Here is a 17,313-nt window from a genome sequence, read left to right on the forward strand (position 1 = left end):
TATATATATATATATATATATATATATATATATAAGGTATTTTATGATTAACATTTTCCCACAGAAATACAAATACAGTCTGTAGAAATACAAATACAGTTTGTACAAATACAGAAATACAAATACAGTTTGTACAAATACAGAAATACAAATACAGTCTGTACAAATACAGAAATACAAATACCGTCTGTACAAATACAGAAATACAAATACAGTCTTTACAAATACAGAAATACAAATACAGTCTGTACAAATACTGAAATACAAATACAGTCTGTACAAATACTGAAATACAAATTGTGGGGGTTACGTTACAGACACCCACTCAATTGGTGAAAATCCGCAAAGTATGGTTGTTATATTTATTTTAGTATTTATATATATTAAGGCTTTATAAACCCTTCCCACCCTCTTGCAATGGTCTTAACAATGTTCTGAACATTCTAAAAGAGCACCGTTGAAAGAGAGCAGACAGACATGCTACGGTTAGTGAGCCAGTCAGACTGGCCATCTGGAGCACCTTTACTTTACATTTCCCGGTGGCCTGGCCTGCTTAGTGATCACCACGGAGGGCTAAAAACTTGGTTCAGTTTGTGCAGGATTATTTTAAATAAACAATCGGTGCCGCTCGTGTGGCACACTCTTCTCTGCTCTGACAGACTCAGAAAGAGAAAGGAGGGGGCATGGGGGGGAGACGGGGTCTGTCTTATACCTGAGTGAGCTGAATTCAGCTGCTCTCAGCCATTTTTCTCTCTTTGTAAACTGATTTGCCCTTATTTTTCCACTTAAACATTTTCTCCTATATTCTACATTTGTTCATCTGATCTGTGCATCCCTGCTCCCTGAGCAGTAGCGATGGGGAAAGACAGACCCCACCCCGTTCCCTCCTTTCTCTTTCTGTGGCTGACAGCCTCAGAAAGAGAAAGGAGTGTGCGGGGCGTGTGGGATGGGGTCTGTTTTTCCTCATCGCCAATAGTGTGTCGTGTACATTCTTACATTGAAAACCCGCAAAAGAGTGAGTCCGCAAAAGTTGAACCGCCAAGTATCGAGGGACTACTGTAATCCTTTTGTGCATTAATTTATGATTCATGAAGACATCTGAGAAAAAAAATGCACCTTTCAGTTTCTGTAAAATTTATTGAATCTGGATGTTTGTCCAACAGTTGATCTTTTTTTTGTTTGTTTTACTTTTGCTACTTCTTTGTTCACATTTTCTGTTTTCAAATTAATTTCATTAAAAAAATTTTGCTCTCCTCTTTTTTTTTTTTTTTTTTGTTTTTTTTTATTTTTTCTTTGTTGTTGTTTTGTTTTATTTTTGTTTTTATTGTTTGTTTTTTTTGGCTTTACTGTCTCACTCTTTCTGTCTGTCTGTCTGTCTGTCTGTCTGTCTGTCTGTCTGTCTACCTCTATGTCAGTCAGTCAGCAAACAATCCATTTTCATCTTCCTTCATCCTTCTGGCCATCCAAGCCCACACCTGTTCTACTGTCCTCTAATTTCTCTCCAGAACAGTTGGCCTGTCTCAAACAGATGCCCTCATTACATGTTTCAGCCATTTTAGTTTGCAGTTATTTATTTGTGGGAAAATAAAATTAAGGGCCCTTCCATGTCAGGAAGTCATATAGAATGACAACATGAATGTTTGGAATTAATTTTTGTATTCATTTTTTTATTTTTTATTTAGGTGTTTTAAAACTTTTTACCTCTTCCTAAAAGGAGGAACCTCTAATAACTGATTATTGTTAACACTCTTTGTTTCTTAAACTGACCTCTAAGACTATGTCAGTGTTGTTTTAGTCCTTGTCTTTCTCTCTTGTGGTGTTCTGTAATTTTCAGCCACTCTTTTCTCTTGTTTCTCCACAAACACACAGTTCTTCTCTCTGTTTACTCCAGATGACTCATGTTTTTAATCCTCCTATATTCTTTCACAAACCTCTTCTCCCTCTTCATTATCACCCTTCCCTTTATATCTGTAACTACATCCCATGACTGAGCTGAGATCTGCCTAGTTTAGCTCAAATAACTGCTGTCCCTATCATGTGCCCCCTTTATAAACCCCGTCCCCTGAACTTTAGTGTACTATCACCACAAATTCTGGTTGGTCCAACATTAAAAAAACAGAAAGCACTTGTCATCTCTTTTTGATCTTCCTTATATCTTTTTTTTTTTCCTTTCAGGCTATGCCAGACCTCAAATCCCTTTTAACTCTGACACCCACCTAAGACACTGCACCCGTTTAGCATTGAGAGGAACCTTGACATGATATAAAGTGCTATTACTGCTGTTTGCTTTGGCGTTTATCAAGAAAGCGATGGATGCAAACATTTAAAAACCAAAAATAAGGAAATGTATTTTATAACCTAAAGTAAAAGTGCCAATCCTGTTGGATTTAGGATACTCTCTTTGCGCGGATGCACGGCTGCTTGTACTGTAAAAGTGGGTTTTAAGGGAAGTTGGTGGGTAGTGGGTTGAGTAGGTGGGAATAATCGGGGCTTAGATAACTGGAGTGAAGTGAAGGCATGTTGCATGCTTTGTCTGCGTTTGTGGGATTTTTCAGGGCCTTGTTTTGTGTTGCATGCAATCCTTGCCCTTTTTGTTGCATGGCTTCGAGTGACATCAAAGCTGCTGCCTGCTGAGCTCTGTGGATGTTGGCCGATGCCCTTCGCCTGCCACACATTTGGCTTCGGGCATGCCCAACACTCGCACACACTCAGGTACACACAAGCATGCACACAAGTCTACCGCCATACCGTGCCCTCCATCGTGAGTGCCCAACGCTCATGTTCGTAGGTAAATCTGATGGATGTTAACTGGTCAGACTGGGTATGGCAAGCAACCCACGCTGGTCCAGCTTGTTCCATCCTATCTGCAGGTTTCTCCATCTGTTTTACCTGGCATAGATATGTGAAGACAGGGAACCTCCTTGCTGGTAGGGGGGAGCTCAATAGCAAGTGCCCTGGTTAAAAAACAAAGCTGTCTCCTGAAAAAAATAGCAGAATTACACCAGTGATACTGTTATTGCTCTTCGGTCAACTGATTTTGTCTCCAAATGACTCCAATTAAGTTCTCTTAATTGCAGTCTGTGAAAGTAATTGTGTGTTAGTGGGCAGGGAGAGATGTTGGGTGGGACTGGGGGTGTTGGTGTATGTCAACTGTCATATACATATGTATATAAATCTATATGTGTGTCATAACAAAATGTGTCAATGTGCATAAGCATTCACACATATAGGGAACATGGGCACAGGTTGGGTCGGATGCCATTTTGGCTCTGATTGTTTTTCCTTGTGTTTTTGCAGCTCTCACAGTTGCTTAGCAGCATCAGATAGTTGTGCTGTCTCATAGAGTATCACTGGAAAAACAGGAGACACAGACTTAAATAAGTTTGTTTGAGTTTCCTCAAGCAAATATTGCTCTTGCAAGTACATATTACCACAGCAATGTAGTGCACTTATTACATAAACGTTCAACAGTCGTTTGTGCTTACATTAGGTTTTTTAAAGACCATTAAAACTTGAAATTTACAGGTCTAAATTTGATTCATTTTGGCCTCAAGAAACAAAAACAAAATAAAGAATGGATAAATCATGTCCAACCTTTAGTGGCCTTTGTCTATGGAGCTCTCTCAACCCCGTCCCCAACCCCTCCCTGGAAGTTCAGGCACACCCCACTCTAGCAAGGACACCTCCCTTTCTCATCCTCTCATCCTGACTGGCTCTCCACAGAGGCTGCTTCGCATGGATCTGCCGGTTGCAGACGACAACACGGTGCATTTTAACTCCACCCTCATGGCTCTGATCAGGACAGCACTGGACATAAAGATCGCCAAGGGTAGGGCCTAAAACACACTGATTTATCTCTTTTGAATATGTACTGACAATCTAATTTCTTGAGTTTTTTTCTTCGTCTTCCTTAAAACACATTTCAGCTCAATGTCCCACAACCTGCCAGTTAATCTAACAAATGATTTTCTTTGCTTTGGGTGAATGTGTATGTGTGTGAATGGATATACACGTTTTTGTAATTTCTGTGGCACGGTTCTTTTTATTCTGTATCCCTTGGCCTTGGGTTTATCTGCTTTGGTTGTTTTCATGTATCCGAACTTGTACATTTGATGTGTGTGGGTGTGATTGTTCTGGGTCGTGCACTACCCAGGCGGTGCTGACAAGCACCAGATGGATGCAGAGCTGAGAAAGGAGATGATGGCTATCTGGCCAAATTTATCTCAGAAGACCCTGGACCTGCTGGTTACTCCACACAAGGGTAAGTTGCAGGACAACAGATCATAGCAGACATAGTGGTGTGTATGTGTGTCCGATCACCAACTCACCAAGAGGACAGCTTCTTCCAGTCAGTGTCATTCACTGCTTTGCATCTCCTGATCAGACAAATTCAGCATAAACACTTTACACTATACATGCAGCCATACATTCAATCAAATATCAATTTGTGTATCTATTCTTTCAATATTGTGCAATCTGGAGTAAAACAAAGCAAATGCTAGTAAACCAACTCACATACTATATTTTTCCACATTGTCACTGATTCCAAATTTCTGTTAAAAAGAAAATTGCAAAGATTAGAGATGGATATTTCAAGCAAAGTACCCTTGATCAATATTTAGATATTCTGCAAATATCACACCCTAGTTCCACTTTGTGATCCTTTCAGAATAAAACTGTGTTGGCAAAAACAGACTTGGCGTCACTTTGAGGGATGGTGGTGGTGTGTGGAGGAAGGTGTTGTTGCTGAAACTAGCTCGCCTTCTGGAAAATCACCATAATGGATATAAAACTGACAATTGCATTACTGTACATTCCATCGTACACGTCGCACCACCGTATAAGTCACATCAGTCCAAATATGTCTAATAAAGTGGATAAAAACATAAATAAGTCGCTTCGTCACATAAGTCTCATTTATTATGCATCACCGCTGACAACCTGGAAATGTGAGCTGGTATTATTCCAAAAATCGATTGGCTGCCAAATGCCGGCCGCGGGAGCGTGCAAGGGAGGACTTCAACAAGAATTTAACAAGATTAACATCTAAAAACAATTATTTGTTTGCTTGACATTGTATCAAAGTTGTGTCTCAGTCTAACTTTTCCTTAATAAATGCACTTTAACGGTAAAATCAGCTGCATTTCAAAAGCCGATTCGCAGCTGTGGGAGCGCGCAGAGAGAAGACTCGCTTTGCATTTCTTCAAAATTTACCAAGATAACCACCTAAAAACAATTATTTGTTTGGTCGACATTATAGCAAAGGTGTGTCTCAGTTGAACTTTTCCTGAATAAATGCACTTTGATAGTCAAATCAGCTGCATTTCACCTGGGCAGCGTAACGAAATGCAGCTGATTTGACGTTTGCTCCAGGAGTTCCGGAGCAAGACAAAGGTGGCTTGGTATGGCAAGACAAGTGTTTCATTAATATCCACTTTTACCTATTAATGAGACACGTGGATTGCCATATTACTTGAGGGCCCTCTGGTGGCTGAAAATGGTAGTGTTCAATATTTTCCATGGCAGAATCGTCAGATCTCAGCCAAAAATTGGGTTATAAATATGGGAAAAAATACGTATATTAGTCGCTTTGGTGTATCTTGCAAATTTATGCAAAAAAGTGCGACTTATACTGCGAAAAATATGGTAATTCTTTACATTTGTACCTTTTAACAAATGTTCAAAAAAATCGAGCATCAGTTGCAGAAACTGAAGACAAGGTTTTCATGTTTTCTGCCGGTGATGCTAATTCTAATAGCTTTAAATGTCTCCGATCTTTCTGCCGATACTCAGAGGTAGTTGTTAAAAGAGATGCTTACTCGATGAAAAATATTGGACTGATGAATTTGTCCAAAGTTTGAATTTTTGTGATGTTGCAATTTCAAACCAGTCAGAGCTGTTCTCTATCCGTTGTGTTCAGGCCAATATGATATTACTCAAAAGTACTTGCTTGTACTCCAACAGGGTACCTTGTCATTTTCACACACACACACACCAACACACACACACACATACTTACACTGATGATCTCTCCATCCACTCAAGTGCTGATATCAGGGGGTGCCAACTATAGAAGATCCTCTATAGAAGTCTTTTCACTACAGGAAGAATTTAGAAACAAATGTATAAACTGGACCTCAGCTGATATGTTTACATGAACGGCATGAAGCAAAAATTTCTAATAAATCTGTTATCCTAAAAAAAATCTAAATACTTGTTTGCTGGTAAATTATAGCAATGATGCATGTTTAGCAATAATACCAAGCATTTTGGCTCCATGCATGGCTAAAGACGTGAGAGAAGAAAGTGCAGTATGTAGAATCACTTTTAATAAAAGCAGACTTGTAGCCATGCCACTTTGAAAAGGAGGCCGTGTATGCAGTTTAAAACTTAGTCACATCGTGAAGATGTTTAAAAATGAAAACAAAGCTCAATATTTTTTGATTATAGATGTTTTTTTGTGTTCCATCCAAACTCTGGGAATATATGACCGGAGTTTTTAGAAAATATTGAGCTTGTTTTCCAGGAGTTATGTGTGTCTGTGTTTCTTAGTGAGATGGCTAATTAGTCATCACCTATTGGGAAAAAGTTGTAATTAAAATAAGATTGTGAATTAGTGAAGAAGTGTTAAATGATAGGTTCAAAATCTGCCTGTGAAAAGACAACAAGCTTTGCTGTGTTAATAAGTCTACAATGTTGTAAGATTGTGTTGTGGCACACCAGCAATGTTAGACAGTTACTTCTAATATTTAAAACAAAATTATGTTACTTTTATCCTCTGTATATACATTACATCAAAACACTTTTTTTCTGACAAAGTCTAAAAGTCCTTTGTTTTGTTTTTTGTAGTTTTTTTTTTTACTTTGGCAGAGTTTTTTTCAAATACTCTCATAACCTCACAGTAACTTTATGGGTTTCTTAGGGGGAAAATTGGTCCTAACTTTTAATCCCATATTTATCTAATCATAAAATAATGCATTTCTCTCAGTATTTTTTTTTCTTTTTACTTCCATCCCTATACTTGCAGTTTTTGTATTAGCTCACTATGTGGTGCTCTGCTTTAATATTTGAGATCCTCTTTAAGAAAATCTACTGCAGGATCTTCCACTCACCCAAGAAGAGATGCTTCATTCCTGGTTGGACTTGCTGCAGACTTCTGCCTCCCGTCTTGTTCCGTCTCTCGGCTCATCTCATAAGGCTATAAAACGCAAAAACACACTTGCATATTGCACAAGTAAACATCTAGAACAAGAAATATGTTCCGCATGCATGCAGGCTGCAGAACTGGGCGCTCAACACTGACAATGGCTGACTACCGTTGGCTTCCCTCAAATCAAGTCGTAAATAGCGGAAGCACAGGGCTGCGGAAACTGGTTGTATATCGAGGCCAGTAAAATCAAAGAACGAAGCTGAAACTAATATTGTGCATGGGGTAGGGTTTCAAACATCCTACCATTTGTTTCTCTCTATATATGTATATATAATGCGTATATATTTCAAAAGAAAAAAAAACTTGATGACAAACCCTCCATGTCCAACCACTGAGAGACATGAAGTTTGATGGAAAACCAGGCTTCTTTTTCAGCTTACACATCTGAAGGGTCAGGTGGGCTAAAGGATCTTAACAAAAGTCTGTATTGAAGTTTTTTTGTTTTTTTTTTGTAAAGAAATCATTTTGGGCATACTAATGTGGGGAAATCCCTTTTTTTTTCCCTTATTATTTTTCAAAAATTGCCTTAAAATTAATAATTTCTTGATTTAAAAACAAAAAATAATGAAATGTGTTTGTTTTTAAACTAAAAGTCATTGAAAAGTTCCATTAAAAAAGGCTTTGAAATTTTATTTACTTATTTGTTGTCGTTTTGTTTGTTTGTTTGTTTTTTCAAGCCGAGATAGCTCTAAAAGATTAATTACCAGTAGTTTATTGAGGAAAAATATATTTAAAAGTAGTATTTTCCTCAACTAAGGAACATGAATGATCTTAAAGTTAAAGGACAATATAAAGGGGAGTGGTGGCGCAGAGGTTAGAGAAAATGGGCCTGTGATCAGAAAGTCGCAGGTTCAACTCCTGGTACCGTCAACATCAAAATGTGGGTGGAAATGGTGAAACGCCCACACCTGCCTCCACCCTCATTTGCTCCACCCTGGACCCATGAACAAGGCCCCCACCATTTGCTCCCAAAAACAGGTCTCTCTTGAAAATGAGTTCTCATGGCTCAATGAGACTATCTGTATAAATAAAGGGTAAATGGAAAAAAAATAAAATAAAAAAGATTTAAAAACAATGAGTGAAAACTGCGTACCAAAAGTACTCTGAAGTACTGCATACAGTCTCACTTCAAAAATACTGAACGAACACATACATTTTTTTTTTTGATGAGAAATTATCTCAACAAAGAAAAAAAAGAAGTCGTAATATGTAACCATTACTTGATTTAGTTTTTTTCCACCAGCATGTTCTGTTTTTGTTGTTTTGTTTTTGTTTTGTTTCATTGGGCACTGCCATCTTGTTTAAGTGGCTCATATTTTAAAAGAGTTTAAACAAAATGTAAAGCAAGTATTGAGTTTACTGAAAGACTGCTGTCACCATTGCTGGTGTGTTCTGCATGCTGTTGTGTATTCTTCTGTGTTTTTGTGTCTTGTCCCCCTCTCCCACACTCCCCACATGGCTCAGGGTCCCATCTCACTCGGGTCTAATCTTCCAGGGTAACTTGTCATTTTCTCAGCAGCCACAGACTTGACGGTGGGCAAAATCTACGCAGCAATGATGATCATGGAATACTACCGACAGAGCAAGACAAAAAAGCTGCAGGCTCTGCGAGAGGAACAGGTAGACGCCGTCCCAGCATCCCGGGGAAGTCCCCGAAACGCACCGAAGTTTTAGATTTTCTGCGCCTCTTCGTAGCAAGCTGTTAAGGATACTTCTTCTTAGCTCTCTTGACCGAATCGTGCATTTTGTCTTCTAAATATTGGTTTAGTAAAATCAACACTTTCTTTGCTTTTGGTAGATGCTTTATTCTTTTAAGCACGTCTTTACAGCACCTTGTTCCCTTGGCTGAACGTTTTTTTACAACCCCTGCTAAAAAATGTTGTTTCCTAATTGTTTGAATTTGTTTAGGGGGGTTTGGTGATCTGACTGCTGTTTTTTTATTCATAATGTTTACACCAACACTGATGATGATACCACATGGCCTCACCATTTGTTTATTGTCAGTGCTCCTCCTCTCCTGTTGACGAATGCCTGCGTGATGCACTCGCTCCCACTGTCTCTTTGTTTTCACTCCACTCTGTGGATGTGCGGAAACGTCTCTCCACCTAATGCCTCCTGATTTCGCACAAGTCCATGAAAGGTTTTCAATAAACCTTGTCAGCCTAGTCGTTGATTTATATTCACTTCTAAAGGTGGGATTACTACTTTGCAGAACAATATAATGTGGGGGATGGAGCATTTGCTAGTTTCACTTTTTTATTCGTGTTTTACTGTTGCGAACTCAGAATGCACTGGAATGTTGCTACGTGCAACTAATGCCTCTGGACTGAACAGACTCAACATCAGCAGTGCGCTTGGTCCCCTGTTTGTGTATTGTTTGTTTGTGTCCTTCCTTCTGTACATCATCTCATTTCACCTACACCAGGGGTGTCCAAAGTGCGGCCTGAGGGCCATTTGCGGCCCTTGGAGGGATTTTATGCGGCCCACAAGTGCAGTTTAAGAATGGTATCATTTTGGCCCGCAGGGTTAAGAGGTTGATGCAGGCATTCTGCAAATTCATTTGTGTTCTTTTTTATTTAATGTTTAGGTTGAACAGCAAAATGGATGAAAAAAATTCTCAAAATGAGCAATTTTAAGCAAAATACAAACTTTTGGCTATGATGGTTTTTTTAATTTCCACTTCATGGTACAAAGCAACAAAAACCTGTCAAAAAGGAGGCTTTTGGATAATTATTCATAAAACTTAACTAAAAATAACAAATTGCAGTTCATATAACCAATAGAAGGAAATTGGACATTTTTAAATGAATATAACAAGGTATCGTCTACATACCAGTTGATCAACTTTATCAAACCTTCTATGAATCTGTTGTGGCGACTGACAGCTGAACGATTTTTCAGAACTTCGATCAGCCTTTTGGGCCGTCCATGGTCCAAAAGGCTGATCGACCCCTTTTAAAAGGACACTTACTCATATTACGCTTACACTGTTGTTGCTGAGAACAGACTAAAATGAATTTTCTAAACATAAGAAAACAACAAACATAGACCCAACAAATCAAATAATTTAAATCCTTTTTAATATAAATATATGAGCTTAGTGTTTATGAGGCTTTTAATGTTTTGGATCTACAATAATTTAAAGCTCTTTCTCCAGCAAAAGTAGTAATTTTTTTTCTTTATTCCAAAATATTGTTCACATTCATGTGGACCAATGAAACCACGTTTCACAGTGGACCAAGTTTCATTGGTTTCACTGTGACCTGTTTGGTAATTTCATTGGTCAGATTTTTTATTTTAACCTTTATTTATAAGGTAGTCTAGTCTCACTGAGTCACGAAGACCCCCCCAAGCTATGTGAGCGCCCGGGTGTGACGACGCTAAATGCTTTTGTAGCATGAAGCTCATTAGCCAATCAAAAAAAATCTTAAATTAGCAGCAACATTGTCACGGTGTTCAAAGCATGTGAAAAAAGTAGTGGGTTATAGTCTGGAAATTACGGTATTTTTTTAGTATATTGTAACTCATACCTAGCTAAAATAAATAAAGTTTTTAATCATTTTTGTTTAAAACATCTAGTGTTCCTGTATTTGAAATTTGTGAGCTATATAAATTAGAATTTAAATGAACAAATTTAGGCATTTGCAACTGTTTAAACTACCGGTGCTTGTCAGCTCAACAGTTTTTATGTATCTTTTGTTGTCTGAAGGGTAAATATAGTTTCAGGATGCAGCATTGTGTAGGAAGATATATGTATCTTCTAAAATTAAATTTCCAAACTCAAGAAAACAACAAACATAGACCCAACAAATCAGATAATTTAAATCTTTTTTAATAAAAAAAATATATAAGGTTATTGTTTATGAGGCTTTTAATGTTTTGGATCTACAACAATTTAAAACTCTCCAACAAAATTAGTAAACTTTTTTTCTTTTTTCCAAAATATTACTCATGTTGAGAGTTAAATTCACATTTTTGTGGCCCACGAGTCCTTTCATCTTGATAGTTTTGGCACAGATATGAAAAAGTTTGGACACCCCTGACCTACACTGTTTTGTACTGCTTTTATTACTATTTGAAAGAATGAATCCACCCAAACCAACATCTTGCTGATTTAGAAACCGGTTTAGATGAGGTTTGTATGTAAAATGTAAAGTGTGTTGTTCTAAACAGCTCATGAACTGCAGTTTTGCAAACAAACCATTTGTTCTCAGATGTTCTCGCCTCTCATCCAGAGTGGTTTTAGCTGAAAAATGAACTGCAATCGTGATCTGATTATGAAATACAATTCACAAAGACAGAGCTAGAAGTTGCATGATTTACTAAAAAAAACTACTTTGTCTTTACAGCAAGTAGTTGCAAGTAGTTGCAGATAAGAACTTTAAAGTAGAATTGGAACTCATTGAGGATAAAGTAATGATAAAAGTATGTTAATAAAACCAGTGAACAAAATGTTCCTTCCATCAACAAACTGAAAACAAACACGATTCTAGTTTGTATTTTATCTATTTGAACCACATTACAGGAAAAAAGTGGGACAAGTGACATTTTGCTAGAATAGCTGGTTGAAGAAGCTTTTAGGACAGTAGTTTTACTTTAGTTTAAATAAAAATGCATATTTATGCAAGTACAGGCAAAAAACGTATTTTTTAGTGAATGATGAACAACTGAAAATGGATTATTTCTTTAACGTTTTGTCGTGCTTGTCTAATTATGCCTTCATTTCTTTTCTTTCCTCCTCATTCCAAATAGGCCTGTCACGATAACAAATTTTGCTGAGCAATTAATTGTCTCGGAAATTATTGCAATAAACGATAATGTTGTTTGAAATTTGACAATAATTAGTAATTGTAGTCAAATTTAAAAAGAAATGTTTAAATTTTGTGTTTAGTACCTTTTATTGACACTGGATGGCAGTATAAGATGGTTTGAACCGAAGGATGGATAGTGAGGGAGAGAGCAGCGTGTCTCTTTAAGAAAAATAAGAGGAAGGCCCCTTGACGTGACATGGGCTGTCTCTCTTTCCTGTTTTTCAGTTCTCAAAATGGCGGTCACTCAGTGTGGTTTGAGTTCTTTAGCATAGCATTTGTCACACAAAGCTTTTAATTAAAAAAAATCAGTAAACAAGTTCTCAGTTTCTTTTTGCAGCGAAAAACAACTTTTTAGATGAAGGCACGGGTTTCAACCGTGAATTTTGGAGCTTTGACAAGACAGTTTTTTTTTTCTGTTAGCTTAGCTCGTAGTTTAGCTTCTCAGCTTAGCTGCTTTTAACGATCCAAAAACACGATTTTAGACGGTTAAAACGTTTTTTAAAGAGACAAGAGAAAGGGAGGGGTCAGTGAAGAGCACCGGAGTTGAGCTTTTAGTCATCCAGTGTCTTCAGTAGAAAGTGAGAGACATGAAGAAATGATAAAGCTGATATTTATGAGGTTGATAATTTTCATTTATCATGCGATTAATTGATTTATTGTTTATCGCGACGGGCCTAGTTCCAAATCACGTGTCTTCTTTACTGTTTGTTCTTACTGCATGTAAAAAAAAAAAAAAAGTTTTCCTCTGTATCTCCAGTTAGACGGTTAGTTTGAAGCATGCCATTTGTTTTCCATCCCAACTCTTCCTGTCCTCTTTGTCCTTCTGGGAGGAGATGAAACCTCCACATCTACAACTCAAACCCATGTTCTCCACTTATTGCATCTCCTAATGTTTGTGGTGGGTATTTGTGGGATGTTCCAGGTGTCACTCCTGGACCAAAGACTCAAACCTGACCCACCTCTTAAACATTATTCATTAGAGCTGGCATCAGTGTCTATGTTACATTTTTATGTTTCGTCCACAGTATTTTCCATAAGTTAACACTTATAAGTATAGCAGGATAAACCAGGGTGTCCAAAGAGAAACTTTCCTTAACAACTTGACTGCATATTTATGTGCTTTGATAAATTTCACAATTTTTTAGATGAATTGAAGAAAAGTTGCATTTGACTGTATTTAAGATGCTTTCAATGCGTTTTGGCTACAGTCAGCTTTTCAGTCTAAAAGCAAGTCAGTTATCTGTATTGATATATACTGTAGCCAAGTGTCCATCAGGATTTACTGACTCATCTAAGGAGGACTGTGTACAACGTTGTTTTTGAAGAGGTCTTACATCCTTTGTATTGTATTGTTCCATGACAGATTCCAGTTCTGGAAAAACCTCGGAATCTCCTTGGAGGCTTTTTGACCTCCCAACATGTCTGACTGAAGCAGAGGATGTTTACCTTTCAACAAATGATGTTACTCAAAAAGTTTGACTAGTGACAGATGCAAATTTTTGAGTAAAATGCGTGCTTTTGTCTGTACAGTAATGTGCATCATGACGAATCAATTAGGAACAACCTTACCCCAAATTCATAAGGTAGAAGTTCCACTCTGACACAGATCTGAGATCAGCTCCCTCCTTGAACATAAAGCAAAATAATTCAACACATCTATAAGTCAGAAATGAGTAAATAGTAGTTCAATGTGGCTAGAATGATCCAGATCGGTGATCGATCGGAGAACTTTACCTCAGACATCCACAGCCATGCGCTTGCTGATGGCGCCCCTGTGTGGGTGCATGCTGCGAGTGCATCCTGTGTTTGTGTCCTATGTCTCCCCCGAGTGTGCCTGATGCAAGCCTGCAGGCCATGTCATGTATCTCACACAGAACCGAACGCCATTAATGTTTCAGCGCATGGAGGCGCCCTCTGAAGGAGGGGGCACTGAAGGCCAGGGGGGCCAGAGCCAAAATGGCCTCCCGAACACTCAGCTGGACAACATCAACAGCATGTGAGTAGACTGAAGGACAGTTCTCCACAAATTAGAATAAATGTTCGTACATGTCCAAACTGGATTTCAAGGCAACTTTTTTCCAAGTCGTTTACGGCATGAAAAACATTTTATTGTTGATTTCTAAATGATTAATGTGCTGGATGTTGCATTAAGCTATACAAAACAAAAAGTTGATGATAATAACTGTAATGCTGAAAAAAACATCTAATGTGACTGAATGAGATGAACTTAGAAATTTCAAAAATTTTCAACAAAAAGAATTCATCCAGAGGACCTGCCTCAACCTTGTTAGATGTGTCTGCCTGAATTATTGAGCATGCATCAGGACATCTTCAGGAAGTTGTTACGTTGACATGACAATGAGACAAATCTCACTTTTCTTGAAACTGTCCCTGATTTGTGTGTGTGTGCATGTGTTTATGTATGCGTGTGTGTGAATGCCAGACCTCCCGAAGGTGGCATGACTGAGAGCCAATCGTGGATGACGGCCAAAGCCCAGGAAATGTTCCAAAAGACGGGCAACTGGAGCCCAGACAGAGCGTACCCTGATGATCCTCATGAAAACCGCCATAACCCTCAGGTATGATGGGTCCAAGCATGTTGTCGCCATGGTAACATATCAGTCTGAGCCAAAGCAGAGTTTCTGTCTAACTATGTATATATTGGTTCAATGAATGGGTATGATGTTGCCGTTAGCAAAAATTACTAGAGGGGGAGAACACCGCTCAGGAATCCTGCTGTTGCAACATGTGTATGTATATATTGACAAAATCAAATGAGTGAAAGAGTTTAAAGAGCTAAGATGTAAATGTAATAAAACACTTCATCACAATAACACACGTCATCATCCTTCAGAACTTCTGTAAGTTTAGTAATTAAATGCATAATTTCCACTTTTTTGTCAAACCTTTGCCATTTTTATACCTGACTGCCATTCTCCTTGTCTTCTGTCCTGCTCAAAGTCTGTCGTCATTATTTGTATAACATCACCATTCTCCTGTTGTTTAGTCTTCCCTGTTAACTGCTCGACCTCTTTTTTTTTTTTTAAGTTGAGGCTCTGGACTTGATGGATCTGTTGTGTGATGTGCACCCAGTCCTCTTCACTACCCCTTCCTTACTTTCACTTGTCTGTTGGGATGCCCCAACTCTCTCGGGGCGTTATCTCTTTAGGCATTTCAGTTCCATGTACAGTGGAATTTGGATTTTGAAATGATGCCTTAAAAAGAGAAGGATTAAATTTGAAAGACTCTACCCTGGATGCTGAATCATTAGCTAGGCTGCTTAGTTTAAAAAAATAAATAAATTAAAGTATTCTAAGTTTTTCACTTTACAACCAATTTATGCAGCATTTTGTAGCATAAATCACGACAGAATTGCTTCCTTTTATTTTTTATTTTCTTCTAGAATGAAAATAAAAAGTCTATTCATACATATTTGCTTTTATTTTATATCCCTTCCTTGGTTGGTCAACTACCCCACGGCATGTCCGTGTCCACTCCCTCAGCAGACAGTGGTCACGCCCCCCCTCTCATTGTGTTTTGCAGACTGTAGAGATGAGGGAGATGGGGCGGGACGGGTACTCTGACACTGAGCCCTATCACCCTGTGGATGGGCATGGGCGGACCCTTTCCATGCCCCGCCTCTCGGCAGACAACCAAGTGAGCACGTTCACCCCACCATCATCATCGCTATCACTTCACCACGTTTCCTCATCGAGCCTGAAAGCTCCGGCAATAGTTGAAGTGAATCCACAAAGTATTTCTTGCCGTTCTAAAAGACGTGCCTTAAAAAAAATTTATTTTAGAAGAAGCAATATTTACAGATTTGTTATTGTAATTTCTGGACTAATGAGCGCACCAGAATATAAGCCACGCCCACTAAATAAAAATTTATATTAGTTTTGTACATATATAGGCTGCACTTGTCTATAAGCCGTGGGTGTCCACACTGTAACGTGAGATATTTACACAGAAAATGTTTTGAAACGTTTACTTTCATACGTTCTGGTAACATTTACACATACGTACAGTAAAAGGGTTTTTTTTTTGTTTTGTTTTTGTTTGTTTTAATTCTGAACAGTGCCATTAACACCGCTCATTAAAAAAAAAAATACTGTAGTCTACCAGAAAGTCATTGATAGCTATTTTCACCTTCCTCCTGCGCACTGTGCAGGAGAGAGGAGGATGGAGGACAGCTTGTGCTTGGGGGGGCACCCCCTCCCCCCACAAGAGAGACGTGTATTGAGCAGCTATGTGAGCGCCCGGGTGTGACGACACTAAATGCTTGGGCAGCTTGAAGCTAGGGGTGCACCGATTGCAGTTTTCTGGCCGATCACCGATTTCTAAAAAATCTGACTTGCCGATTCCGATTTTGGCCGATACCGATTTTGTTTTATAAGCGACACTGTCAGGTGTTATAAGGTCACAACCCACCTTCAATTTTCCAGTATTATTTCGTTGAAAAACATACCCTTGAACAAGTTTGTGTTGTTTCCTAGAAATAGCACAAACTTGTTTTAACTGGCCATGAGGTAATGTTCTGAAATATAAATGAAGTTCAGAAAGTTGTTAAAACAAACAAACAAAAAACTGTAAAATCGGTTTATCATGCAAGTGTAACAGTTGTGTAACCCGTCCTGTCATAAACACTCTGAGGCCGATTGGTTGAATGAGGTAGCACTTTACTGTAAGTGAGTGGTTCAGAGCATAAACATAGAGTGGTCAGCTCCTCTACTGGCACAAATATCACAGCAGAGCGTTAGAAAGACTGTGAAGATTCTCAAATATCTGTTACAATGACTTTTAACAATATTCTTTTTAACATGTGATGGTATAGTGGTTTTAGCATTAATGTTTTACATTAAATCTAATACAATCTATTTTAACCTGACATCCATTTTATCAATAAAATAAGAAGTTAGAATAATTGCAGACAGCAGTTAAAATGAATTATTAAATTGCTCTACACCACCCTCTGCTGGTTCACAGAAAATATAACAGTTGTGTCGTCATGACAACCAACAGACATTGACGTAACTGATTTAACTCAGAGCATTTAGTATAACACAACTAACTACCTGTAAATGAGTGGTTCAGAGCAAAAACATAGTGTGGTCAGCTCCTCTACTGGCACAAATATCTATAAGAAAAATAACATCAGACATACTGTCTCGTGAGCTTTTTTATTTTATTTTATTTTATTTATTTATTTATTTAGAAGTGAATCGGACTGTACAACTTACCACAGCAGAGAGCTAGGAAGACTGATAGAATTTCAGTTTCTGGTCATATTTA

The 17,313-nt window shown here is 38.1% G+C and overlaps 2 protein-coding genes across 2 annotated transcripts in view; both read left to right on the top strand.

Moving 5' to 3' along the window:
* The window catches only part of LOC119422413 (voltage-dependent P/Q-type calcium channel subunit alpha-1A), a 40,909-nt gene extending 37,064 nt beyond the window's left edge, over positions 1 to 3,845 (top strand). Inside the window, exon 17 of the mRNA XM_037689782.1 lies at positions 3,724 to 3,845. Within this exon, the coding sequence (XP_037545710.1) occupies positions 3,724 to 3,840 (117 nt within the window). The 3' untranslated portion in view covers positions 3,841 to 3,845. The remainder of the gene's footprint in view (positions 1 to 3,723) is intronic.
* A 264-nt stretch (positions 3,846 to 4,109) lies between these two features.
* Positions 4,110 to 16,523, top strand: LOC119423146 (voltage-dependent P/Q-type calcium channel subunit alpha-1A). Its single transcript, XM_037690558.1, has 6 exons — positions 4,110 to 4,261; positions 8,727 to 8,830; positions 13,896 to 14,017; positions 14,465 to 14,600; positions 15,565 to 15,678; positions 16,518 to 16,523. Exons 1-6 carry the CDS (start codon positions 4,174 to 4,176, stop codon positions 16,521 to 16,523), a joined length of 570 nt encoding a protein of 189 aa, XP_037546486.1. The 5' UTR covers positions 4,110 to 4,173.
* Positions 16,524 to 17,313: the final 790 nt, after the last annotated feature.

This window comes from Nematolebias whitei, chromosome 16 (assembly GCF_014905685.2).
Source record: "Nematolebias whitei isolate Nwh7 chromosome 16, NemWhi1, whole genome shotgun sequence".
In the NCBI taxonomy this organism is placed as follows: domain Eukaryota; kingdom Metazoa; phylum Chordata; class Actinopteri; order Cyprinodontiformes; family Rivulidae; genus Nematolebias; species Nematolebias whitei.

Excerpts from the sequence above, each read along its gene's own strand:
- LOC119423146 (XM_037690558.1), top strand. The coding sequence starts at position 4,174 with ATGGATGCAGAGCTGAGAAAGGAGATGATGGCTATCTGGCCAAATTTA. Across the intron at positions 4,262-8,726 it reads GCTGGTTACTCCACACAAGG|CAGCCACAGACTTGACGGTG; the intron begins GTAAGTTGCAGG and ends TCATTTTCTCAG. Across the intron at positions 14,601-15,564 it reads AAAACCGCCATAACCCTCAG|ACTGTAGAGATGAGGGAGAT; the intron begins GTATGATGGGTC and ends TGTGTTTTGCAG.